Source organism: Artibeus jamaicensis, unplaced genomic scaffold (genome assembly GCF_021234435.1).
Source record: "Artibeus jamaicensis isolate MK-2021 breed Jamaican fruit bat unplaced genomic scaffold, CSHL_Jam_final contig_386, whole genome shotgun sequence".
In the NCBI taxonomy this organism is placed as follows: Eukaryota; Metazoa; Chordata; class Mammalia; order Chiroptera; family Phyllostomidae; genus Artibeus; species Artibeus jamaicensis.
This window is the reverse complement of record NW_026521811.1, coordinates 2,059,610-2,086,405: the sequence shown is the minus strand read 5'-3', so window position 1 is coordinate 2,086,405 and position 26,796 is coordinate 2,059,610. Positions and strand designations below refer to the sequence as shown.

The window sequence follows — 26,796 nt, the reverse complement described above, 5'->3', positions numbered from 1 at the left end:
TTAATCACAATACTGTTGCCAGTGTCTACGACTTTTTTTTTTTTCTTAATCTCTTTACCGTTTTCACCCAGCCAAGCAACCCTTCCTCCTCTCTGACCGGGTGTTAAGTTTGACTCTTTGTCCCTCTTTCCCACATCCAATTACAGCCACCTGTAGATGCTTCTGTCTTTCTTGTTCCGTGACTGGCACACTGTCTCCGCCCTCATGGCTTCTTAAGTCCCTTTGTGGTTCTCCTGCCTGCGTGACTCCCCTATAAACTGTGATCCTTTATTTACCCAACAGTATTTCTGCAAGCACCTGATGACAGCTGTCCCCAAAGTGTCCCGTCAGGTCCCTAGCGACCGGGGTGAGGTCAAGGGTGACACGGACTCCCGATCCCAGACCAAGGCCAGCAACTCGTTGTTGTCAGTCCTCACAACGACTAATGAGACTGTGCGGTCAACCTCCGCTCCCAGAAGACGCTGAGTCCCGGCGGTACCGTGAGCGCGGAACACAGGGACACGAACCTAAAAAAAACAAGAGGAAGAGGAAACGCCCGCGAGTCTGAGGGCCCCTCGACCAAGCGTCTGACTCAGCCGGGGGCTGGGAGGAAGCGATCCAGGTGGGCCTGGTTACCTGAGACCCTGGTAGACTCTCGCCACCCGGGGAGGTTTACGACTAGCAAGCCCTCCACAGAGCCAACCGAGTGTCCCTAAGGGAGATGAGATCTGCTGCGAGTCCCACAGAGGCCTTGAGACCACGGACAAAGACAGAGGCAGGTCCGAGCATGGGACAGACCAAGCCGGACCAGAGGGCTGTGCGCGCCCGTCTGAGGATACAGAAAGGCGACCCCCACTTCCTGCCCCAGGCCGGGTCGTTCTGTGCGTCACGAGGGGCGGGTTCAGAGGGACGAGGGCGCCAGACCCCGCCCCACTCCTGAACCCCGCCCCCTAGCCGGAAAGGGGCGGGCTCGCAGCTGAAGGTCCCCGGTTTATCCACCCTTGGCAGACCCTCTGCCCATCAGACTGTTGATCGCCGCCTACTGCCTGCCGCCCACTCCCGCCGCCCGGCGCCAGGCCTGTATGGGGCCTCGCTGCCCCTGAGCGGACGCGGCGCCTTGGAGGGCCGACGCCTGACTGGCGCCGCGGCGGAGGGACTGGCTGGCTGAGGCAGCGCGTGCGGACGCCGAGCTGTCGGACCCTGCGGCAGGGAGGGCGGACGTGGCCGACTCCCCGCTCAGCGTTGGTCTTAGTGCCCCGGCCTGCCCGCGCCTCGGAGCTGCCGGCTGAGGGCGCGGCCCCGGCGGGCGGCCCAGGGGCAGTGGGCGGTGTGGCCGAGGTGGGGCGGGCGCGCTGCTGGTACCCGGGCGGCGCCTGTAGCTGCCGGGGCCTGACTCTGGGCTGCTTGCTGGCCGCGCTGGGCCTGGCCTCGCTGGCGCTGGCCCGGCGTTCGCTGCAGCACCTGCTACTTTGGGCCGAGGGCTTGCCGCCGCTGCTGGGCTTGCTGCTCTTCGTGCTGGGCTTTGTGGCGGTATCGTTCCCCTGCGGCTGGGGTTACATCGTGCTCAGCGTGGCTGCTGGCTACTTGTATGGCTTCGTACTGGGCATGGCGCTCATGGCGGCGGGCGTCCTGTTCGGCACCGGCGTCGCGCACGTGGTGTGCCGGCGTTTGCTGGCGGCTCGTGTGGCCGCCCGGGTGAGGGGCAGCGAGCGGCTGAGCGCGGTCATCCGCGTGGTGGAGGGAGCTGGCGGCCTCAAAGTGGTGGCGCTGGCCAGGCTGACTCCCATTCCCTTTGGGCTACAGAACGCAGTGTTCTCGGTGAGTGACGTCCGCGGCCCTCCTATTCTTGCTTGTGTTAAAGCGGTTGGGACGCCTGAGAGGGCGCTTTATGGGATCAGTGCCAGCGAGAGGTTGACAACAGTATCAGTTACAGTGACTTTTTCTGGCAGCCTGGGAGTGTTCACAGCAGGCTGATCAGGGACAGGCCTTCAGTGGGAGTCTGGCAGAGGAAGAATAACCCGTTTCTGCACGCGTTTGGTTGAACAGCCCTCGTGGCTGAAATTGGAGATGAAAGCAAATGTCCATTTCCAGTTGAACTGAGGCTCAATTTTCATGTTCTGTAGTAGCGTTGCAACAGTCAACGGGTAACAGCTGCATTTTTAGCCTTCTCTGTCGCCTGAATCAGTTTGACTACACTGTTTAATGACATGAGGTAAACACTGGGGCTTGTAGCTGCTGACTCCACACCCGGTTTCCTAATTGTAATAGGTCTTTGTCCCCTAATTTGCTTTAAATACAATGTAAGGAGGAAAATCCTCATCCTTATTTCTTTGAAGGAACTTCATTTTGAAATCACCAGGTAACCGTGTGCACAGTGAGCATGTTTTTCTTCTTTACACGCCTCCAGACTTTCTGCCCTTGTATGTTCTGCTATTGTACTTAAATTCCTGTAGCTTGTCTGCTCCTTCTGCAGTTGATGGAGGAACAGAATCTCTGCCTGTGAGGAGACTGACGCCCTGCAAGAAAGGACTCCTCTTCACACAGTTGATGTGACTTGGGCACACATTACCAATCTACCTGCCTGTGGGGTTGGACTAGATTACTGAATTCCCCAAATTAACTGATTCTGCAGAGTTTGCAGAAATTTTTCAAGAACTCAGCCTTTCACCTAGACTTAGAGAAACTGTGTGAGAGTAAACAGAGATAGCTTTCAAAACCATAGAAGTGCTTGCATTATATATTGTTAGTGGTTCTAGCACATTGTTTTCTTTAGAAAATAAATAATTTTTACTCTCTAGAAACTTTGTCATTTTGTTTTCTATTAATAATAATTCTAAAAAGCTTTCCTCTTTGTGACAAAATTAAGATTTTTTCTTCTTTTCTCTTGAAATCCTTTTGCAAATCTTGAGTTGCCTCTAACCAGCAGCATCAATGACTGGACTGAATTTTGGTGGAGGCCTGGAAGTACATAAGGTGTTATCTGTAGAGATCAAGTTTGGCATTTATTTACAGGAGATTGGTAGGGACTCAGGGTTCATTTTTTCCCTTTCACAACCTCCTACAGTAAGAAGTGTAAACGTTAACTTTCATCAAGCTCAGGTAATATCAAGTGTCCTAAGACTTTGAATGATGGTTGGACTAAGGAAGTTTGCTTAGTTCCTCAGTATACTTGTATCCTTATAATCCTTATCCCTTTCTTGTCCATTTGCTGTGGTCATGCTGTTCTAGGTTCTTTCCATTCACTGGTCTAGCCTTTAAACCAGCCCTGCAGCAGGTGACTGTGTGTGCCATGTAGTCCATTGTTGGATAGTAAGGAACACAGAGCTGGTGCAGGGAGTCTTGCTGCTCAGACTCTGTTGGTCAAGTTGCTTATTCTTTCTGTGTTTCAGTCTCTTATTTGTAAATGGGGAAACTAGTGGTACCACTCTGTAGGATTATTAAGAAGAGTACATCAGGTAAATACATGTAATAGAGCCTGGCTTAACAAACATGTGTTAATACATCTTGACCTTAGTAGACATTACTGTAATTACCCAAAGTCACCTAGGTAGTAAATAAATGATAGAGTCAAACTTCATACTATAGTCTGATGACAAGATGTCATTGATGGCTTTGTTTCTTCCTTTTGTTATATAATAAGGAATAAGGACTCATTACATATTTATTAATTAAAAATAGGTGCTTTTGATAATGTCTCTTTAACATTAAGTGAGTAAGAAGTTGTATTTTGTATGTGCAAATTAAGATAATTATGTAGTTGAAACAGCTTGCCCCCAGGGACAACTCTCAATTTGGCATTGTGGGGTCAAGAGAAAAGAAGGAAAAAAAGGTCTCTTGAAATAGGTGCTATTAGCACAATTTTATCATGTAAGAATCAGAGGCTCAGTTGTCTTGGAGCTTGTTAAGGGTGGGCCCCTACCTCCCTCTGAGCTGGCACAGCTGAGGGGTGAGCTTGTTGGGTTTATAAGGTGCATCACACTGAAAATTCTTACTTGTGGTCATGCATAAAGAGCCTTGTGAAGCCAAGTCTTATACATCTTGTTCATTCAACCTGAACAGCTTACTCAATTCATTTATGGTATGTAAGTGAAAAGAAAGCTTAGGTGGATGTTGTTTTAGGGTGACTTTTCCTTCTACTTTTGAGACCTTCATTCTGCTCCTACCCTCTCCACTCCCAGGCTCCTTTGGCCCTCCACTGCTGCCCTCTTTTCCAGGCATATTTCTCTTATTTTCTTTTTCCTTTCTTGTATTTTAAATTATCCGCCCCCTCCCTCCTAGTCATTTTCTCAATGCCCATGGATTAAAGAAATGTATCTGGTCTCACCTCAAAGAGGACTGAAGTGTAGTGGTCCTGAGAGGCACAGGTTTAGAAACAGACAACCTTCAACAATGTCTGCTGAGTTAGGGTTAATTGAACTAGTGCAGTGAAGGCAGTATTTTCCCTGGCACATAGTCAACATTCAGTAACTGTTAGCAGTTACTGTTATCAGTGGTGTAGCTAGTGGCCTTTACACTTAGAGGCAAGAGCTGGTTGTAAAGGTGAATTTACCAAAGAAGGAAGGGCTTTTCCTCCTTCTTACCTGTTCTCAACCATAATTCTTCCTGCTCCTATGTGTGTTAGGAAGGGATAAGCAGGCTGACAGCCCACTTTGGAAACTTTAAAAAAAAAGATTTTATTTTTTTATTTTTAGACAGAGGGGAAGGGAGAGAGAAAGATAGGGAGAGAAACATCAATGTGTGGTTGCCTCTCACTTCACCTCTACTGGGGACATGGCCAGCAACCCAGGCATGTGCTCTAACTGGGAATCAAACCAATAATCCTTTGATTCACAGGTGGGCACTCAGTCCACTGAGCCACACCAGCCAGGGCTGGAAACTCTTTAAATAGAAAATAACTACGTAAACTTTAGAGTATCAATTCTTAGATCATAAGAAATATAATTTCCCACACATTTAAATTTTTTCCTCTTTTAAAGATGCACTAATATTTCTGCCAGGAAATAGTTAAAGCTTTTTTCTCCTTTGTTTTCTGTGTAATCTTGTTTCTGTAGGTCTTACTGCTGCCAGGTCTGATCTTGGTACTCCCCTGCAGAAAACCCTCAAATGGGTTTTCTTTTTTCATCAGGACAAATTTCAAGCCCTCATAACTATTCTCCAGCCTCTCTTCTGCCATCCCAAGTTTACTACATGCCCTTTAATACATTAATTTATATAACTCTTCTCACTCTAAGAGGTAGATATGATAATTCTGATTAAAACAGCAAATCTTGTCTGTAGCCTTGAAACTTAGGGTTTTCTGTTTATCAATTGCTGGGAAAAGAAACTGGTTTGATAAGAAAGGACAATTAATGCAGGTATAGGAGGAGATAAAATTCTAAAAGAGTAAAGCTGTCTAGAAGGAAATTGTTGATAAAGTTGAAAACTGGAAACATTCACAGGAATAACATTTCATTCTGAATTTAGTAAACCTGAAAGTATTTCTTGTAGGCTCTCCTTTAAGATGCCCACTTGGGGTCATCTGGACTTCTAAAGTTTAAAGTTACCACCTGTGAAATGTTACCTTTAATTCAAAAAATAGTACATGATTATTGGGTTTTTATAGGTAATAGTATTTGTGTCAGTGCTTGCAACTTCCAAAAGGGAGTTGCAAAGGGAGAACAATTTTATTGTTCTCATTGCACAGGAGACCCTAAAAATAATTCTTCCTCTTTTCTCTGTGGCTATAGAGTAACTTAAAAAGTCAAGACTGATCGTTTCTATTTCTTAAATCCATGTGGGAAATTTTATTTCAATCGTTAAATCTTTGAAACCTAAAATAACTTTAAAAACATAGACCATAGCATGAAAGATCCTCTTATTCCTATGTTATATACCATGTCATATTACAGAGCAGAATTTTATGCATGAAATACCTTAATCATCACAACAGCCTTTCAAGGTTGTATCAGTGATGGAGAAGCTGAGTTCTTTAGGGAACAAATGCCTCACAGTTGAAATCAGACTTGGTTTTAACATTTACTGTGACATCTTTAGTTATTTATAGTTACTTTTTTTGACCCATACTTTCTGTTGTAAAATGTGTTTAATACCTGCTGGGTAGCTGTGTTAAAATACATATTTGTTCATTGTGTACTATTTCTTTCTATCTGCATGCCAAAATGAGAACACCGACATTCAGAGATTTTTTTTAACTTAAAAATATTTATAGTGCACTTACTAAATGCAAGACTCTGTTCTTGTAACATGCATGTTATTTAATGCTCACATCAACCCTAATCCTTACCTAACAGCTAAGTCAGTCTAGGCATGGTATGTGAAGTAGCTAATCCGAGATCAAACTACTGGTAAATGGGAGAGTCCTGGACTTACCGGGTTCTTCTGGTCTGAGAAGAGCTGAGTTTTTCAAAGACCTCCTAGTTTCTGTGCCAAATGAGTTTACAGTTCACAAATCTGTATCTCTAGCCTATTGTATTATAGTCTTTTATCTCTTCCTAGATTAAAAAAAAATCTTTAAAAGCAGAGAAGCCTTTTAAAAACTTATTTTAACAGTATTTGTTTTTTTCTGTCTACAAAATAAGTGTTCATTGTAAGAACTTTGAAAAGTACAAGTTATTTTTACTTGAAGAAGAAAACAGTCAGTATTTTAGTGTTTATTTTTCTGGTCTTTGTATTTGTTAATGCAATGCTTTGCTTCTGTAACATTGTAAGTAAATTTTATAAATGAGTTTTATGACCTTTTACTGAATGTAATGAACATTTTGTCATTAAGTATATCACAAAATGACTTAAAATGACCACAGAGATGGCTGTGGTTTTCTATATTTGTATCTTTATGTCTGCTTAGAGTGGGGCCCTGTGTAGAGAAGGCATATGATAAATTTTTGTTGAATGAGTAAAAATTATAAACCTATAGTTTGTCATATTCTGTAAAGATCTTTTTAACTATTCGGAGAAACTTCATTACATTTAAACTATGGTCTGAATATTTGCATTGACATTATATATTCACTTTGAAGATAATATCTAGAACATGTAATGTTTTATTACTAACTGCAAAATATTATTATAAGATTAATTTTTGTCATATTTACTTATTTTATATATTTAACATGTTTATTCTAAAGAAAAGTCCTTTATCCCAGTACGAGTTCCATACTGTCAGGAAACTTCCTAAAACTTAACCCCACTTAATGTCTTTCCTTAACTAGACCCCCCCAGTGTCACTCCAGGACCCCTACAGGCATCACCCAAGTACATTTCCCATCTGCAGGGTTTCCCATTCTGCAGGATTCCTCTGCATGTGCCCTAGAAACAACCTAGACTGCATGCTAGTGTCCAGTACAGCCCATGCTTTCCTGCCCACTGTCTTGTTCCTGTTTATTCTCTTCCTCATCCCACCTACCTACCAACCCAGATATACCTTTCAGAGTTGTTTCCAAAGCCTCTTCTTCCACGGATCACTGTTGGCCCCTTTCCTGCAGCTAATTTTTATCCTGTTCACTCTAATGCTGTGCACACAAGGCTCCTACTTTGCTTGTTTCTAAAGGGCTGGTGTGTATTGTCATGTGTAATCCTTCAAGGTAGGTTAGTTGTAACTTTCCGTCTCTGTTGATGCCACTGAGATCTTGGTGGGGCAGTTGCTGAGTCAGTAATTAGTTAGCGGGTTGTGAGTGAACTTCCAAACCAGCAGAACTGCATCTAGTTAATCATCTGTGAGTGCAGATGAATGTTGCTTTACTGAAAATAAGATTGCAGTGAAAGAAGAACCAGAACTCTCACATACTAGTAATACCAAGGTGAGGACATGGAAAAGTCATTCTTAAAATTAATAGCAGTAGCAACAACAATATAAAATGCTTGGAAATAAATGAATATCATGTATAATACATGAATAAAACTAGTAAATATTAATAAGAGGTGTAAAATATTCTGAGAATTTATAGAAACATTTTGGATAAGAATGCTGAATATTCTGAAGATTTTAGCTCTATCCAGATGAATTTGTAAATTTATCACAATCTTTACCTTATAAAATTGAGTAATATTTTTTGAATGACAAAGTAACCTAAATTTATCTGTAACAAGAAATAACTAAGAATAGTATGACAATTTTTAAAAGGAGAGAAATATTTTAAAAGGAGAGAAATAAAGATATTAACTGATAGTCTTTACAGTACAAGATTTAAGCTATCAGTAGACCATATTAAAGCCCCATATAGATCATGGTATATACAATTACTTTATTTCTAATAAAGTAAACATCACAAATCATGAGAAAAGTTATTAATTATTCCACAACTAATGCTAGGAAAATTAGTTATTGGGGAAGGGGAGGAATAGTTTATATTCTCATGTTTAAGCCAAGTAAATTCTAGGAGGAATAAGTGGTAAATGTTACAAAGGAAAATTTAATAAAAAAAGAAATAATAGGTAAAAACTAGCACTAGGATCTAAAAAGACTTTTCTAAAGTTAAAAGCAATGAAAAAATCATAGGAAAAGATTCATAATACTTGATTACATAAAAATGTAGAAACAGTTGTATGCCAAAACAAAATTAAAATGTAAGGGACACTGTAGAGGGAAATATTTGCAACATAGAATAGTCAAAAGATTGCCCTTACTATATAAAGAGCCCTTATGAGTAAATAAGGAAAATACTTAACATTCAAATTTTAAAAGGTGCAGACGTGAACAAATAAAGCCATAAAGAAATACAAATAGAAAACCAAGTATATTTAAAACTAATATTATTATATTTACCTGGCAGGAGAGATACCGTGATCACAAAGGTGGTTTTTCCAGGGCGAGACTTATCCATTGTACTCTGGATGTGCTGACCCTTGCAATTTCCCCAAATGTGGGAAACTTAACTGCATAATTTGTGGTGTGGGGGACTGTGTTCATTTTCTCACTGGCAAAAAGGAAAAAAACTAATACCAGTGTAAATAGTACAGATTAAACAACGATGAAATACTTTTATCCTTGTCTAACTGGGAAAGATTGAAATTTCATACTTAAAGTTGATATAATGAAATGGACAGTAGTATATTACTTATTGATAGGTATGTAAGTCTTTGTGGACATTTTTTGGGAAAGCAGTTATTACAGTTTGATCCAGTATTTTCACTCCTAGTGAATTTCCTAAAAGAAGTGGAAAAATACTTTGTATTAGTAACTTGTGTAAGAGTTCACTCCAAAAGTGAGTGGCTTAAACAATAAATTATCTCAGTTTCTGTGGGTCAGGAATCCCTTTGCAGTGCCCTGGGTGCCTCTGACAGTTCTCTCTAACACCTGCAGTCAAGGTGTGGCCAGGCTACAGTCATTTTAAGGTTTGACTGGTGAATAATTTGCCTCTGGACAGGCCTCAGGTCTTTGCTTCCCTTCCCTGAAGACATCCGTTCCTCACCTCTTGGGCCTATCCATAGAGCTACTTAAAACACCTTACCAGGTATAGCCTGAGCTATAGGGAAAGGATCACAGACTGTGTGAATACTGGGAGATGGGTTTTATGGAATATTTTGGACACTGACTCCTATAATGGTTAGTGTAGTTAGTATAGTTAGGTTAGTGTACAAGGGTTTTCATTATAGTTTTTTAAAATTTTATAATGGCAACAAAGGAATACATAATCACATACATACAAAGAAAAACATAAGGAAGTTATTTAAATGTTCCACACCAAAAGAATTGTTAAATTGAGCTGCATCCACACAGTAGTAGTGGAATTGCATGATGATAATAATTTCTACCTTTTTTGAGTGTCACTCATGTTCTAGGCATTTGCTGGAAAATATTTCTGATTCTGACCTGACAATAATCATGTAGGGTGGCAGTTATTATCCTCATTTTACAGATAAAATTTTTGATGCTCCAAGACAGGGTATAGCTGATGGAGTTCCAGCACTGGGAAGTCCTTCTAGGGCTGTAGTGGGGCTGAGTCACCTAGGTGATGTGATATTTCCCAAAAAACTTTGCACCAGACATGATTTCAAAGACCTGTGACCAGACTGCCATTTAAGTGTTATGAAGAAGAATGACATGAGGAAGACTTTTTACAGAGTGATCCATTTGTGCACATTTTATGTACATGTAAGAAAAAAGAGATAGTCATGTTATCTTTTAATCTAGAATAATAGAATATTCAAAATGTTTTAACTGTATTTCATTCTGAATATTCTATATTTGTATCTATTCCATTTATGATTATTTTTAATAGTTAGGTCTCTGTAAAGTATTTCAGCTCCCTCTATCCCCAAGGAAAAACCACTGGCAAGACTTATACACACAGTTTGATGTAACATTGAAAGTTTTCTTGGTAATAAGTCATCATCCCATTCCCTTTAATTTGGTCTTCTAGATGACTGATCTCTCTTTACCCAACTATCTGATGGCATCTTCAGTGGGACTGCTTCCTACCCAGCTCCTGAATTCCTACCTCGGTACCACCTTGCGGACCATGGAAGATGTCATCACAGAACAGACCATTAGTGGATATTTTGTTTTTTGTTTACAGGTGAGTTGAAGGCCAGGGGTTTCCTTTTTTATCCTTGTGTGACGTTGTTTTAAACCTAACATATTTTATTGAAAATAATTTAAGAGGATTTTTCCTTTTCATGTCTTTTTTTGTTCTTTCATTTTACTTAGTATTTTGACAACATATTTTTTATTGTGTGGCTATATGAAAGTATATAGAACTGAATTGATACTTATGAATATTCTCTTAAACAAAAAAGGGAATAACAAAAACCAGGTTCTTTCTGCAGTGATTATTTTCGAAGTCCTCACTACATCAAATACTAAATGCTCTATTTTGAGTTAGTGCAAGGCGTTACTACTGTTTCTAAAAATAATTTTAGTGAGATTTAGTGGGGTTGGGTTTTTATCTTACTTTATCTTCAAATTATTGAACTCTTCTATTGGTACTTTTTAGAATATTATACAGGCAGTATAAATTTTTTTCTGGTATATTTTGAGGTAGAACAAATGTTTTCCAGAAAGTAATTGCTTTATAAAAAGTAAAGCATTCTGCTGTAAATCTAAATAAGATTTTTATAGTGCAGTATTATTACCATGCAAATTGTAATATAGTTTGGGGTATATATAATACCATATTAGAGGTTGATAACAGAGGAGAGTCCTGCTATCTAGACACATTTATTCAGTGCTTTTAAATTGCATATAGGAAGACTTAAAATTTTATTTCTTTAGTTGTGATACATTTTACTCCTGAGACATACCAAAGGATAAAATTATCATAAATTTTGATGATTTAGTAAGATGATGCTGATGATGAAGATGATAGCTAACCTTTAATGAGTGCTTTACATGCCATATACAAGATCTGTCCAGAAGGTATCCAGCCATGTAATATGAGAAATAGAGACATTTACTGAAGAAGATACAAGATACAGGGAATATTGTACATAGGACGATAACACCTCAGTTTCCTTCAAAGTAGTCACGTTGGGACCTCACACAGTTCTCCCCATCTCTATCAACTGCCCCATCATATTTTCCTGAATATCATTGATGGTCTGAAATTTCTTCCCTTTCAGAAGTGATTTTAGTTTTGGGAAAAGGCAGCGCAGATTCACAGGGTGCCAAATTTGGGCTGTAGTGGGGCTGAGTCACCTAGGTGATGTGATATTTCTCAAAAAACTTTGCACCAGACATGATGCGTGAGTGGGTGTGTTGTCATGATGAAGCTGCCAATCACCAGTTCTCCATAGCTGCAGCTGTCTGAATCATCTGAATAGTTTCCACAGAAGAATGTTCAAGCTTAACACAAAATCTGATGCAGACTTGTTGCTATACTCACACAGGTATTTTGAATGCAACTGGCCACACAATACACATGTTCACTCAATGGCATCTACTGCTCCTACTAACTAGTACAGTGAAAGTGTCATTGTTCACACATTGCTTATTCCAGTCCACTCTCCTTGACTGCCATGTTGCACTGAAGGCACGCAAAACATTGTCATTATATTAACAATGACTTCACATTTTCTGGACAGACCTCATATTTAAGCTCATTTAATTCCTAGCAAAATTGTAGGAGGTCTCTACTTTTATTACCTCAAGACCACTGTGGACGTCTCTTCACAGTACTTCCCTCAGTGATGTAACATTTGTAGCTTAAAATTAATCATGGCAAAAATATTTACACCATGGAAAATAACAGGTGCTTCAAGTCAAGATTCCCAACCTGTGATCTCCAAGAGCTTGTTAGTCAGCACACTAGCAGATAGTAGTTTGTCTAAGGTTACAGATGTAAGGACAGGATGAGGCAGTTGACTCTAGAGACCATTCATGCTCATGACCAGTGAACCATAGTCTGCTGAACAATAGTACTAGCTAGACAGCCAACCAAAATTATTTATACTGTACTTGTTAGTTTTAATTCATACTATTACTGAATATGTGGTATCATGTTACAGATATACTATTAATGACATTTTTCTCTTGTTTTTGAAGCTATTGTATCTTGTATCAACATTGCTATGATAAATAAAGCCAGACTGATTTCCCTTATGCTTATGCAGTACAAGCCTAGTAAACAGTAAACCCAGGAATGTTTATAATGAACTATAAATAAAGCTTGTCAATAAAAGGACTTGTGAAGGAAAACTTTGTAATATTTTTGATATTTGGAGAGTCAGGGTTTTTTCTTTACTATTTTTAATTCAGAGTTAAATGTTTTTAAATAATCTGAATCTAGGTTTGGAGTTTTATTATAATTGGTTTATTTTTATTAATGGTAATCACTTATTAAGTTTTGTATGCATTATATTTATGTAATAATTTGTTTAGAATCATCCTGAGTACTATAATATTCTGATATACACTGCATTCTCAGATTTGTTTAGTATAAATTTAAGCATATTTGTTTTTCTTTAGTTTCTTGAAAATGAGTAATCCACTTAAAACCTCTTTTTTCCCCTTGCATTATGTTTTTGAGTAGTTAGAATTCCTCATGTTAACAGCTTTCAGAAGGTTTTCAGTACTGTATATTTCTATGCATCTCATTAACTACCTGCAATCATTGGGGTTACAGCAGGCATTTGTCAGTGGTGAATCTTAAAGTGTAGGGTCTTCTTTTTCCACTGTTTTGTTTTTTTTTTGTTTTGTTTTTTTTTTTACTTTGCATAAACTGGCAAACTTAACCTTAGGATACAAATGGATAAAAGACAAATATTTCTTAACCTAGGCAAATCACCAAAACAAACAAAAAAGTGCAGACATATTTATGCTTTGATCTGATCTATTGATATTACAACTAAATTTGTTTCTGAAAGGACTTGGTTCAGCTCACAGAAGATAAATGAAAAGCGAGGGGAAAAGAGGGAAATTAGCATAAGATAAAAGGAGGAAGGTTAGTTACAGTTGGTGGAGTTAGGGTCTTTGTGATACTTCTCACATTAGCTAGAAATGAACCACAAATCTGCAACAGTTTTAAAGCTGTCTGCAGAGTCCATAGTGTCCACAGAATTTTGCAATAGCACATAGATGCTTACAGGAGGCACAACTATTCCAAATCAAGATTCCCACATGTAGGAATCTTGCTGAGATCCCATGGTCTGTTCATTCAGTTATGCTTGTCCTTGCCCATATTTTTCTGTCCACCCACCTGCCCTACTCTGGATAAATCTGTCTCATCTGCTTTGCACTTTTTCCTTTGGGGAAGTTATACAACCAGACAGATTGTTTACAGACATCAGCTGGTCTCTCAGCACTGCTCCATATCCCAGCTGTTTCCTTAGTGACACTTTCTAATCCATCTCCCCTCATCACAGTTTGACTCTTTCCTCTATTTGCCTCTCAATTCTTCATAGACTCTCTTCTTGCTTAACAGCAAAATCAGGTCTTCAAATGGAAAACCCCTCAGTTTCCATTTGAGAACTCTACTAACCTCCCATGTTTTGCTCATGCTTTCTAGTTGATGGTGAAGAGATCCTGTGCTTGAAGTTTTTGTTTTAATAAAGAAACTTTTTAAAAGTCATTTTTTAAATTTTATACTCTACTGAGCTTAGAAAGTGGCATGTGGAGAGCCACTACAAACCAACAGGCCCTGGGGTCCAGAAGGACATCTCCATGTGCATGGATCCAGCTTACCTGGCTGGGAAATGAAAGGTTTGCCTCTGGGTCTGAGCCTCTTTCCTGTTGTCTTGCCACATCTGTTTTTTAAGCTGCCACATCTGCCACTACCCTCATCTCAGTCAGACTGCAGAACAAGAACACCTTCTTCTCTTAGCATCTTGATTTCTTTTCCACTTTCCTGGTCCATTTACCAGAATCTTTTCCTCCTCTCATCCCTAAATCAGTGTTTCTCAACACTATATATAGCCAAAGCTTTCTAGTCTCACTCTAAAAACTCTTCTTCTTGGTACATCCATTGCTATTATGTTTGTCTGTGTTAGGGCCCTAGTAAATGTTCAGCTCAGGCTTCATTCCCTATTTCAGATCCATTCACTGCACCTCGAATCCAGCTTGTCTCAAACAGGACTTGGCATCTCATCCATGCTTAGCATCTCTCCCCATTAGTTCTAACAGTGTTTCCTTCTCTATCTCTACATGGTGTCACTTTGCACTGCTAAGTATCAAACTTAGGGTTTTTAGTAATTGTATCTTGTTTTTCTGAGAACATGTTAGAGAAGAAACAAGCTTCAAAGCCCTACCTTTAAAATATCTAATTTGCTTAGAATTGTATTGAGTGATAATAGGTGCTTCATGGTTCCCCCTGACCGAGTTCCAGGTCCCCCTGTTCCAAGTCTACCTCTCCTCCATCACCAAACTGCCTCTACCTCACCCCCACCACCCTCAGCACTTGGAGTTAGAACACTGTTCCTATAAAATTTAAAATTATGGGTAGGCTTAATACAGCAATGTTCTGTTTTAGGGTTACCTGTGGTTTGAGCAGCCTTTGGAAACGCTTGGACATCACACAACACCTACCCCACCCTCTTTCTCTTTTAATATTGGTTCTAAGCTCTAGAAAACTGATTTATAAAAGAACTTTGAATAAATACCACTTAGAAGAGATGGCTGCTGAGACATTCTGATGAACTACGTGCTGCCTGCTAAAACATAGGGACCACAGCTTCCTGTTGAGTGCAAGAAATCAAAGCCACATGGCTTTAGGGACTTCACTGAAATCACATCACTATTGAGCAACTAAACCAAGACTAGAACCACACTTTCTGTGTGATGCTTCCTCTAGAATCCCTTTGAGTGGCATTTTCAACCCATCGCCATGTTTTCTTTTGTTTTTATTTGTTCCTAACTACAGACTTTCAGATTCAACAATTTCTTGTTAATTTTTGAAGTTGGAATTTTAGTTTTCCATGGGTCTTAATATTTCTAATTTTGACTGCACTAGGTATTTCATCTGCAAATGGTGGTGCTTCTAAGTGGGCTTAGAAATCCCTGTGGGCATTTATCATTGTACAGAGATAGAAGCTATGTTAATTATATCAGTGACGTTCAGCCAGCAGTTACCTCTGTTGAGCACATCTTATTCCTAAAGGAAACTTGTTAGTGCAGAGACAGGTCTGACTTTTCTCTTTTTAAATTATTATTTAATAGTATTTTATTTTTATTTTTTGTATTTTTCTATTACCATGTAATCCTCTTACACCACTCTACCCCTCTAATCACCATATTGTTGCTATGTTCATGAGTCCTTGTTCCTTTTTGCTCAATTCCTCCACACCCTAAAATCCCCCTGCCACACTGTTGTCACACAATAGCTGTCACACTGTTCTTTATCTATGAGTCTGTCTGTATTTTGCTTGTTCAGTTTGTTCATTAGATTCCACATAAGTGAAATCATATGGTATTTGTCTATTTCTGACTGGCTTATTTCATTTAGCATAATGTTCTCCAGGTCCATCCATGCTGTCACAAAGAGTAACATTTTATTCTCTTTATGGCTAAGTAGTATTCCACTGTGTAAATGTCCCATACTTGGTTAACCCACTCATTTACTGATGCACACTTGAGCTGCTTCTATATCTTGGCAATTATGTACAGTGCTGCAATGCACATAGGGGTGCTTATGTTTTTTCAAATTAGTGTTTTGGGTTTCTTCAGATATATTCTCAGAAGTGGGATCACAGAGTCAAAAGGAAGACTCGATTTTAATTTTTTGAGGTATCTTCATACTGCTTTCCACAGTGACTACACCAATCTGTATTCCCACCAACAGTGCAACAGGGTTCTCCTTTCTCCACATCCTTGCCAGCACTTGTTTATTGATTTATTGATGGTAGCCATACTGATAGGTGTGAGATGATATCTTATTGTGGTTTTAATTTGCATTTCTCTGATGATTAGTGATGTTGAGCATCCTTTCATGTGTCTGTGGGTCACGTGTATGACCTCCTTGGAGAAGTGTGTGTTCAGGTTCTTTGGCCATTTTTTTCATAGGATTGTTTGTTTTTTTAGGTGTTGAGTTTTGTAATTCTGGATGTTTACTGCTTATCAGATTAATTGGTGAGTATGTTCTTACATTCCACATAGGGTTTTCTTTTCATTTTGTTGATGGTCTCCTTGGCTGTTCAGAAACTTTTTAGTTTGATATAATCCCATTTGTTTGTTTTTTCTTTTGTGCCCCTTGCCTGGGGAGATATATCGAATAAAATATTGCTATGAGCAGTGTCTGAGATTTTATTTTCTATGTTTTCTTCTAGGATTTTTATGGTTTGGGGTCTAATATTTAAGTCTTTAGTCTATTTTGAATTTATTCTTGTATATGGTATAAGAATGTGGTCTAGTTTTATTTTTCCTGCAAGTATCCAATTTTTCCAACACCATTTATATTTGAATAAACTATTTTAGGCCATTGTATGTGCTTGCTTCCTCAGTCAAATATTAATTGACTTTAAAGGTATGGGTTTATTTCTGGGCTCTCTATTCTGTTCCATTGATATATGTCTGTTTTTATGCCAGAACCATGCTGTTTTGATTACTGTGACCTTATGGTATACTTTGATATTACATAGCATGGTTCTTCCAACTTTGTTCTACTCAGGATTACTGTTCCTATGTGGGGCCTTTTGTGGTTCCATAAAAATTTTTGAAATACTTTTTAAAAAAAATATTTTATTTATTTATCTTTAGAGGGGAAGAGAAGGAGAGAGAAAGAGAAATATTAATGTGTGGTTGCCTCTTGTGCATCCCCTGCTGGGAACTGGCCTGCAACCCACGCATGTGCCCTGACTGGGAATTGAACCGCGATCTTTTGGTTTGCAGGCCCACACTCAATCCACTGAGTTACACTAGCCAGGGCTTGAAATACTTGTTATCAGTACTTGTTGAAGTATTGTTAACAATACTTGTTATTTTGAAATACTAGTTCTGTCAAATACAACATTATAATCTTGATAGGGATTATGTTGAATCTATAGATTGCTTTGGATAGTATGGACATTTTGAATTATGTTAATTTTTCATATCCATGAACATGGTATAGGCTTCCAATTATTTGTATCTTCAATTTTTTTCTACAGTGTCTCATAATTTTTTGAGTATAAGTATTTACACCATTGGTTAGATATATTCCTAGGTATTTTATTTCTTTTTGAAGAAATTGTGAGTGGAATTATTTTCTTAATTTCCCTTTTTGTTAGTTAATTACTGGCTTATAAAATTGCAACTGATTTCTGGATACTGATTTTTTATCCTCCTACTTTCCTGAATTTATTTATCTCACTTCTAGTAGTTTCTAGGTGGATTCTTTGGGGTTCTCTGTGTACAGTATCATGTCATCTGCAAATAATGACAGTTTTACTGCTTTGTTGCCAATTTGGATGCCTTTCATTTTTTCTTCTTGTCTGATTGCTATTGCTAGAAGTTCCAGTACTATGTTGAATACAAGAGGGGAAAGTGGAGATCCCTGTCTAGTTCCTGATCTTCAAGGGAATGCCTATAGTTTTTGCCCATTGAGTATGATGCTGGCAGTGGGTTTGTCATATATGACCTTTATTATGTTGAGGTATGTTCTCTGTATTGCCACATTTCTGAGAGTTTTTACATAAATGGGTGCTTTTTCATATCTGTTGATATGATCATGTGATTTTCATTCTTTATTTTGTTTATGTGGTTAATTACATTTATTGATTTGTGAATGTTTTAGCAACCTTGCATTCCTGGAATAAATCCCACTTGATCATGGTATTGATCTTTTTCATATATTGCTGTATTCAATTTTGTTGAGGATTTTAGTATCTATGTTCATCAGGGATATTGGCCTGTAATTTTCTTCTTCTTTTGAAGTGTCTTTATCTAGTTTTACAATTAGGATAATGCTGGCCCTGTAAAATGAGCTTGGGAGCTTTCCCTCCTTTTGAATTTTTTGAAATAGTTTGAGGAGGAGAGATGTTAGTTCTTCCCACAATATTTGGTAAAATTAACCTGTGAAGCTATCCAGTCCAGGGTTTTTGTTTGTAGGGAGTTTTTTAAATACTTCAATTTCAGTAGTTGTAATCTGTCTATTCAGATCTGTGATTCTTCTGATTTAATTTTGGAAGATTATATGTTTCTAGAAATTCATCTAGAAATTCAGTCTAGGTTGTCCGTTTGGTTGGTGTGTAGTTGTCCATAATATTTACTTATATTTCTTTGTATTTCTTTGGTGTTGGTTATCCTTTTTTTAAGTATATTTTATTGACTATGCTGTTACAGTTGTCCCATTTTTCTATACTTTATTCCCTCAGCTCTCCATCTCCTCACACCAGCATTCTTCACCCACTTAGTTCATCTCCATGGGTTGTACGTATAAGTTCTTCAGCTTCTCCATTTCCTATACTGTTCTTAACCTCCCCCTGTCTATTTTCTGCCTACCATTTATGCTTCTTATTCCCTATATTTTTTCCCCCATTCTTCTCACTCCCCCTCCTCACTGATAACACTCCATGTGATCTCCAGTACTGTGATTCTGTTCCTGTTCTACTTGGTTGCTTAGTTTGTTTTTAGGTTCAGTTGTTGACAGTTGTAAGTTTATTGTCATTTTACTATTTATATTTTTCATCTTTTTCTTCTTCTTAGATAAGTCCCTTTAATATTTCATACAGTAAGGGCTTGGTGATGAATATATCCTTCAACTTGACCTTATCTGGGAAGCACTTTATCTGCCCTTCCATTCTAAAGGATAGCTTTGCTGGATAGATTAATTGTGGATGTAGGTATTCATGACTTTGAATACTTCTTTCCAGCCCCTTCTTGCCTGTGAGGTTTTTTTTTTTTTTTTTTTTGTGAGAAATCAGCTAATAGTCTTATGGGAACTTCTTTGTAGGTAACTCTTCCCTTTTGCTGCTTTTAAGGTTCTCTCCTTTCTTTAATCTTGGCTAATGTAATTATGATGAGTCTTGATGTGTGCTTTGTTGGGTCCAACTTCTTTGGGACCTTCTGGGCCTCCTGGACTTCCTAGAAATCTGTTTCCTTTGCCAGTTAGGGAAGTTCTCCATTATTTTTTCAAATAAGTTTTCAATTTCTTGGTCTTCCTCTTCTCTTTCTGGCACCCCTAGTATTTGGATGTTGAAAACATTTAAAGTTGCCCTGGAGGTTCCTAAGCCTCTCCTCATGTTTCTGAATTCTTGTTTCTTCTTTTTGTTTGGTTGAATGTTTATTTCTTCCTTCTGCTTCAGATCATTGATTTGAGTACATTTCCTTCCCTTCAACTATTGTTTCTCTATACATTTTTCTTTATTTCACTTTGCATAGCCTTGACTATTTCCTCTGTTTTGTGACTGTACTCAATCATTTCTGTGAGCATCCTGATTACCAGTGTTTTGGACTCTGCATCTGATAGATTGACTATTTCTTCATTGCTCAGTTCTATTTTTGGAGTTTTTCTCTTCTTTCATTTGGGCCATGATGCTTTCTTTGCACACCTGTTACATTGTAAGGGTCAGAGCCTTAGGTATTCACTGAAGCATGGCAACCCACATCACTGTGTTGTGGCACCGTATGTGACAGAGGGGTGAAAGAGGGAGCAATGCTGCTCCCTTGGCTCTTGACTGGCTTTCAGTTACTTCCCCCTCACAAGCAAATTGGGTCCTTCTGGTGCTGATTCCAGGATGGGTAGGCTTATGTGTATGTATCTAGTACCCTGTGGGTCTCTCCTACAAACTCTTCTGTGAGTCTGGAAGTTTCTCCCACTGCCACAACACCTACAGGTTTTTACAGGCAGAGGTTTTGAGGCTTTCTTTTTCCATACTGGAACCCTGGGTTGCTCAGTCTATCTCGTTCTCCAGTTGTCCTCAGTTTATCTGCATACAAATGTGGGACTATCTGCCACTTCTTTGCCTGCCTAGTCCTCTAGCAACAGCCTTGCTGTGCATCTTCTCTGCCCCAGCTGCCCATCTCCACCCCTCCTACCAGTCAGGGTAAATGTCTCTTCTTTAACCCCTTGGATGTCAGACTTCCATATAGTTAGATTTTCTGGCAGTGCTGGTTGTTTTTTTGTTTTTGAATTCATTGCTGTCTTTCTTTTGGTTGTGCAAGGAGGCAAAGTGTACCCACCTATACCTCCATCTTGGTGTCAGTAATTATTTTCTCCTCTTTCAATTCTGATTTTATTTATTTGGGTCTCTCTCTTTTTTTCTTGATGAGTCTGGTGAAAGTTTTGTCAGTCTTTTTTATCTTATCAGAAAACTAGCTATTGGATTGATTGATCTTTGTATCATCTTTTTAGACTCTTGTTTATTTCTGATCTGATCTTTATCATTTCCCTTTCACTTTGGGCTTTTTTTTTCCAATTTCTTTTTAGTGTAAAATTGGATAGTTTATTTGTGCTTTTTCTTGTTTTTTAAGAGAGGCCTATAGTGCTATGAATTTCTCTCTGAGAACTACTTTCTCTGTTTCCCACAGATTTTGGGTTTTTGTGTTATTTTCATTTGTTTCAAGTTATCTTGATTTCATCCCCAATCTTGTTGACCCATTCATTAATTGTTTAATAACATGTTACTTAACTTCCATGTCTTTGTATATTTTTCAGTGTTCTTGTGATTGATTACTAGTTTCATAGCATTGTGGTCAGAGAAAATGTTTGATATGATTTCAGTCTTCTTAGATTCATTGAGACTTATGTCCTAATATGTGGTCTATTCTAAAAAATGTTCCATCTACACTTGAAAAGTATGTATATTCTGCAGTTTGGGGGTGTAAGCTCTGAAGATATCAATGAAATCCATTTACTCTAGTATGTTATATCAGGCCGCTGTCTCCTTGTTGATTTTTTGTCTGAGAGATCTATTCATTGGCATCAATGAGGTGTTAAGTCCCCTACTATGACTTATATCTGCTGATCTCTCCTTTTATATCCATCAAGATTTGCTTTACATATTTAGGTGCTCCTGTGTTAGGTGCATAAATGTTTTGCCTTGATTTTAAAGTCTCTTTTGTCAAATAGGTATTGCTGACCCAACTTTTTTCCCTTTCCATTTGCATGAAATCATCTTTTTTCATCTCTTTACTTTTAGTCTGTGAGTATCTTTTGATCTGAGGTGGGTCTCCTGGAGACAGATACATATGAGTCTTGTTTTCTTATCCATTCAATCTTTTGGTTGTAGCATTTAAGCCATTTACTTTTCAGGTGATTATTGATAGATACAGACTTATTGCCATTTTATTTTTAAACTATTTTCCTCTCTTTTTCTCTTTCCTCTTCTTAAAGGAAGCCCTTTAACATTTGTTACGGTACTGCTTTGGTGTTAACAAACTCCTTTAGCCTTTTTCTTGTCTGGAAAGCTCTTTATTTCTCCTTCAATTTTAAATGATAGCCTTGCAGGGTAAAGTGCTTTGGTTGTATGTCCTTGTTTCTCATCATTTTGAATATTCCATGCCAATCCCAAGTCTAAAATGTTTCTGTTAAGAAATCAGATGAAAGTCTAATTGGAGCTCCCTTGGAGGTAACTACTTGCTTTTCTCTTTCAGCTTTTAGGTTTCTCTCCCTGTCTTTAACCTTTGCCATTTAAATTATGATGTATCTTGATGTAAGTCTCTTTGGCTCTATTTTATTTGGGACTCCCTGCACATCTTGGACTTTTGTGTCTTTTATTTTACCAGACTTGGGAAGTTTTTGATAATTATTTCTTCAGATAGGTTCTTGATCTCTTGCTCACTCTCTTCTCCTTTTGGTAGCTCCATGTTGTAGATGTTGTTACACTTCATGTTGTCCAAAATGTTTCTTAGGCTGTTCTCATTCTTTTTCATTCTCTTTTCTTTTTGCTACTCTGCTTGTTTTTTTTTTCCTACCTTGTCTTCCAAACCACTGATTTGATCCTTTGTGTTATCTATCCTACATTTTATACCTTCTAATATATTGTTAATTTCATCTACTATATTCTTTATTTCTGACCGGTCATTTTTTATTATTTCTATGTTGTTTTTCATGTTCATCTCATAATCATTACTCTAAACTATATCTGATAAATTGCTTGTATCTCTTCATTTAGTTTTTCTGAAGGATTCTCTTGTTTTTTCTTTTGGGGCCTGTTTCTTTGTCTTCCCATTTTGGCTGCCTCTTTGTTTTTATTTATATATATTAGGTAGGTCTACAAACACTGGTTGACACGTATGTCACATGTTACTTATGACTGGCCCTGAGTAATCTGGTCAGAGCTATCAGCGATATACAACTTTTTGCTCCCTCTACTGAGCCTGGGTATGTGCAGAAAGAACAAAGCTGTACATCAAGGCTGGCTTTTACCAGTACCAGTCCTTGGGGAAGGGTCAGCTAAAGTCTCAGAACTTCCAGAGACCCCCTTTAGTTGTTAAACTTAATCACTGAGATAACCTCCAGTTGTACTCCTTAGCAACCTGACTTTGGCTTCACAGGGTGGGGCAGAGTAATTTCTGTGAGCAGAACTATTGCTTCCCCTCAGGCTGATGCCACTTGGAGGGGAATACTCTGCCTGGGAAAGATGGCCTCTGTTGTATGGGTAATGAGTGAGCACAGGAATTCTGATGGCTCTTCCTTCAGGTCTCTCCATAGAGACACCAGACCCAGACTTTCCTCATGCATCTTTTGTCCACTCTGTGCCATCCCTCTGCCAAAGTCCAGAGTCAGTGGCTGTGTTGGCCCTTTAGGAGGCTCTCTGTGTGTCCAGCCATCTCTCCCTGGCAGAAAGAATACCCGCTGTTCTTCACAACTGTATGTTATCTGGGTTCCTTTCCAGCTCTGTGCTGTAGGCTGCAGAGCCCAGCTTGAAGTTTAGACCCCACACTTCTCAGTGGGTATGCCCTCCCTCACAGGTGCTGAACTATCCCTCTGGAACTTCAGCTGCTGCCCATGGGATCCCAGCCAGCCCTCTCATGCCTCCTTGACACTCTGTACCAGACACATTGAACTCAAGCAGTTTCTTCTATCTGTCTTTGGTTAGGCTTCTCTCCAGCTAGTATTCTGTTGGTTATTTAGGGTGTTTTATCTATTCATTAGTTGTAATTTCATTTTGATCCTGGGAAGAGGTTTGTGCAGCTTCCACTTATTCTTCTACCATCTTGGATCCAAGATAGGTATGACTGTTATGGAACAAACATTTTGTTTACATAGATTAGAAGGGATATATACCTGCCTGTGTTTACCTGACAACATATAATGGTTACTTATAGATTCTGGCTCATACTCCCAGTAGAATCAGGCAATAGAAGAATAAGTGACTCTGAACTATTTAAAAATGTCACCTGAGCATATTTGAGAAGCATCCTGTTTAAAGCATTTCTAAGCCAAATATTTATTGTATTTATTTCCTTTTTCTGCATAAAATATTAATTGTCATTTAATTTTATTTACAGATTATTATAAGTATAGGCCTCATGTTTTATGTTGTCCATCGAGCGCAAATGGAATTGAATGCGGCTATTGTAAGTTGTGAAATGGAACTGAAAACCTCACTTACAAAAGACAGTCAGCCAGATACCAGCAGCTCTTCATACAGCAAGCGGATGCTGACATTCTCTGGAGCTGGAATCAATGTTGTGTGACTCTAGTGAAGTGCAAGGTTGTTGAGAGCCTGGTATGCTGTCCAAGGTGCAGTTTCCTCACAAAGACAGAGACAAGGACTAACCCGATTACAACACAAACAAAACTGACTAGTTTTTAAATTGCATAGCTTGTTTTGGAAGATAGATGCAATTTTGGCTGCACCCCATTATTATTGTTATGCCCATAAAGGCCTATTGGTCTGCACTTTAATATTTTTAATTTTTTCTTTCTGGGTACTTATGAACAGAGAAGTGACCCAGTTATTTTTGTGGTTAGTCTTTATTTATAAAGTGCCCGAATAGCTGTATGCATCTTTCTTACTTATAAAGACCAGTAAAAGTATGCAGTTTTAAATGTACAATACTATTGGGTACCCTTTGCTTTGGTAGTTTTTCCAGAAAGGATAAACAGATTTTGTTTTGTTTTATTTTTTTAAGTGGGACCACATTGCTTCCCTGTGCTTTCCTAGTTAGAAACAGACATTAACTTTGAGTTGAATGTATTTTTGCAGGCACTGCATTGTTGCAGGGCCATTTACGCCATTTCACACAAGCCAAAATCCTAGACATAAGAATGAAGTGCTCTTAAGAAACCTTATATTTTCACTGTGTAATGTGCAAAGCAAGAGAAGTTAATCTTGTTGCATCACTTTACTCTCCTTAGGTTCATCTCCTTAAGCCATCTTTCTCAGGCAGAGTATTCCCCTCCAAGTGGCATCAGCCTGAGGGGAGGCAATAGCTCTGCTCACAGAAATTACTCTGCCCCACCCTGTGAAGGGTGCTAAGGAGGACAACTGGAGGTTATCTCAGTGATTAAGTTTAACAACTAAAGGGGGTTTCTGGAAGTTCTGAAACTTTAGCTGACCCTTCCCCAAGGACTGGTGCTGGTAAAAGATAGCCTTGATGGTTCTTTTTGCACATACCCAGGCCCATTAGGTCCCACAGCAGTCTTACTCAAGCATTTCATTAAAATATACTTTTTCTTTTTACATTCATCATTAAGCTTTGAAATAAAAATGTTCTTTCTTTAAAATGTTGAGCTTACCATCATTGAAGATGTCACTCAGGTGGCCTTATTTGATCAAAATGCCTTTTTAAAAACACAAGCTTTAAGCCCTAGCTGGTGTAGCTCAGTGCATTGAGCACAGGCCTGTGAACCAAAGGGTCACAGTTCGATTCCCAGTCAGGGCACATACCCGAGTTGCAGGCCAGGCCCCCAGCTGGTGGCACGTGAGAGGCAACCACATATTGATATTTCTTTCCCTCTCTTTCCCTTCTCTCTCTTTAGAGGAGAAAAATAAATAAATAAACTCTTTAAGAAACACAAGCTTTAAAATTGTGTTTATCATTTCATTGAAGTACATATATATTTGTCCCATTGCCTTCAGCTTTAAAACTATAATCTTAATATGATGTAAACTTAATATCCAAAATCTGTATTTGCCCTACTGTTGAGTAGGTTTGTTTAGTTTGTTTCAGTACTTTTTTTTCTCTGATAAGACTCAGGAATTCTGAAATGTGAACTATATTTTTAGTAGTACTTATGAGTTTAGCATACAGTAATTTGTCACAGGATTCATATGACATCTGTATTCATTTATCACCTAATATTTTTAATAGACTTTAATTGTGACTTTAAAGACTCAGTGTTTTGTTTGTTTTTAATAACCAAGATTATAGATATGACTGCAAATTTTCTGGAAGGTACCTCATTTTTGGCAAGAAGATTCTAACTTATTGGAGACTTCCAACTTGCCTTTTCTTTTAGGGTAAAATCTTTGCCCTGATTTACTAAAATGCAAAAGAATTCTTTGAAAACAGATTAGTCTAGTCTTACACTGAAGTGCATTTGATTTTAATGTGTAAGTTTTTTGTGCTATTGCAGGTATAATTTTTTCTTTTCCTTCATAATACATATGTTTTCTTACCTTTGAGTAACAATGAGAGGATTGCTTTAAGTCCATACTCAGAAGACCTCAGTACAAACCATCTGAGTTGACAATACATAATTTGGCCTCCAAATCCTTCTTTCTTTATTGGTAGAAAAAAGTATAGTATTGGAGTATTTTTTTTATTTCTAATTGCTTCTTTAGTTCTTTTGCTTTGTTTGGCTTTTAAAATTATGTTACAGTGAACAATACATTTGATTCACTCTTTTCTATCTAACTAGAAAAATTTTTCTTATGCTTCTTGTTTGTTGGTTAGTTTGTCATCAATTTAAGATCACTACTTTTATACTTGTGTTACACTTAATGTATTTTAGAGTACATTTATTTACTTAACATTTTATAACTTGAATAATTTCACCAAATAAATACCTTTTGGTAGTTTGTAATCAGTCTTCCAATTGTTGCTTGGTACTTTAAGTAAATATGTAAAGGTAAAAAAATAAGTAAATTTTCTGTACTCTGTTAATCATCATTTATATAATAAAATCACTTCATTTTTTACTTAAAATAGTATGGATTTGCTGTTTCTGAAATAGTAACATGAAGGCACAGTTTTTTAAAAATATATTTTATTGATTATGCCATTACAGTTGTCCTATTTCTCCCCCTTCATTCCCCTCCACCCTGCACACCCCCTCCCCTACCATTCCCTCCCTTTAGTTTGTGTCCACGTGTCTCAAATTCTTTAGATTCTATATTTCTCATACTATTCTTGCCCTCCCTTACTATCTATTTTCTACCTACCATCTATGCTACTTATTCTCTGTACCTTCTCTCCCCTTCTCCTCCTCCCACTCCCCTGTTGATAACCCTCCATGTGATCTTCATTTCTATGGTTCTGCTCCTGATCTAGCTGTCCTCTTAGTTTGCTTTTCTTTTAGG

General features: G+C 38.4%; 2 protein-coding genes and 1 non-coding gene across 3 annotated transcripts in view; all 3 read left to right on the top strand.

The window, feature by feature from the left end:
• The window catches only part of CUNH8orf88 (chromosome unknown C8orf88 homolog), a 192,101-nt gene extending 191,406 nt beyond the window's left edge, over positions 1-695 (top strand). Inside the window, 1 exon segment of the mRNA XM_053664719.1 lies at positions 456-695. Within this exon segment, the coding sequence (XP_053520694.1) occupies positions 456-695 (240 nt within the window).
• A 316-nt stretch (positions 696-1,011) lies between these two features.
• Positions 1,012-25,625, top strand: TMEM64 (transmembrane protein 64; the record flags this gene model as incomplete). The annotated part of the gene is made up of 3 exons (XM_037163197.2): positions 1,012-1,797; positions 10,338-10,493; positions 23,777-25,625. Coding segments are annotated over 3 exons (1,131 nt in total), but the record flags the coding sequence as incomplete, so codon positions are not given.
• Positions 8,733-8,893, top strand: LOC119062291 (U1 spliceosomal RNA). Its single transcript, XR_005084954.2, has one exon. It is a non-coding gene; the product is annotated as a U1 spliceosomal RNA (small nuclear RNA).
• Positions 25,626-26,796: the final 1,171 nt, after the last annotated feature.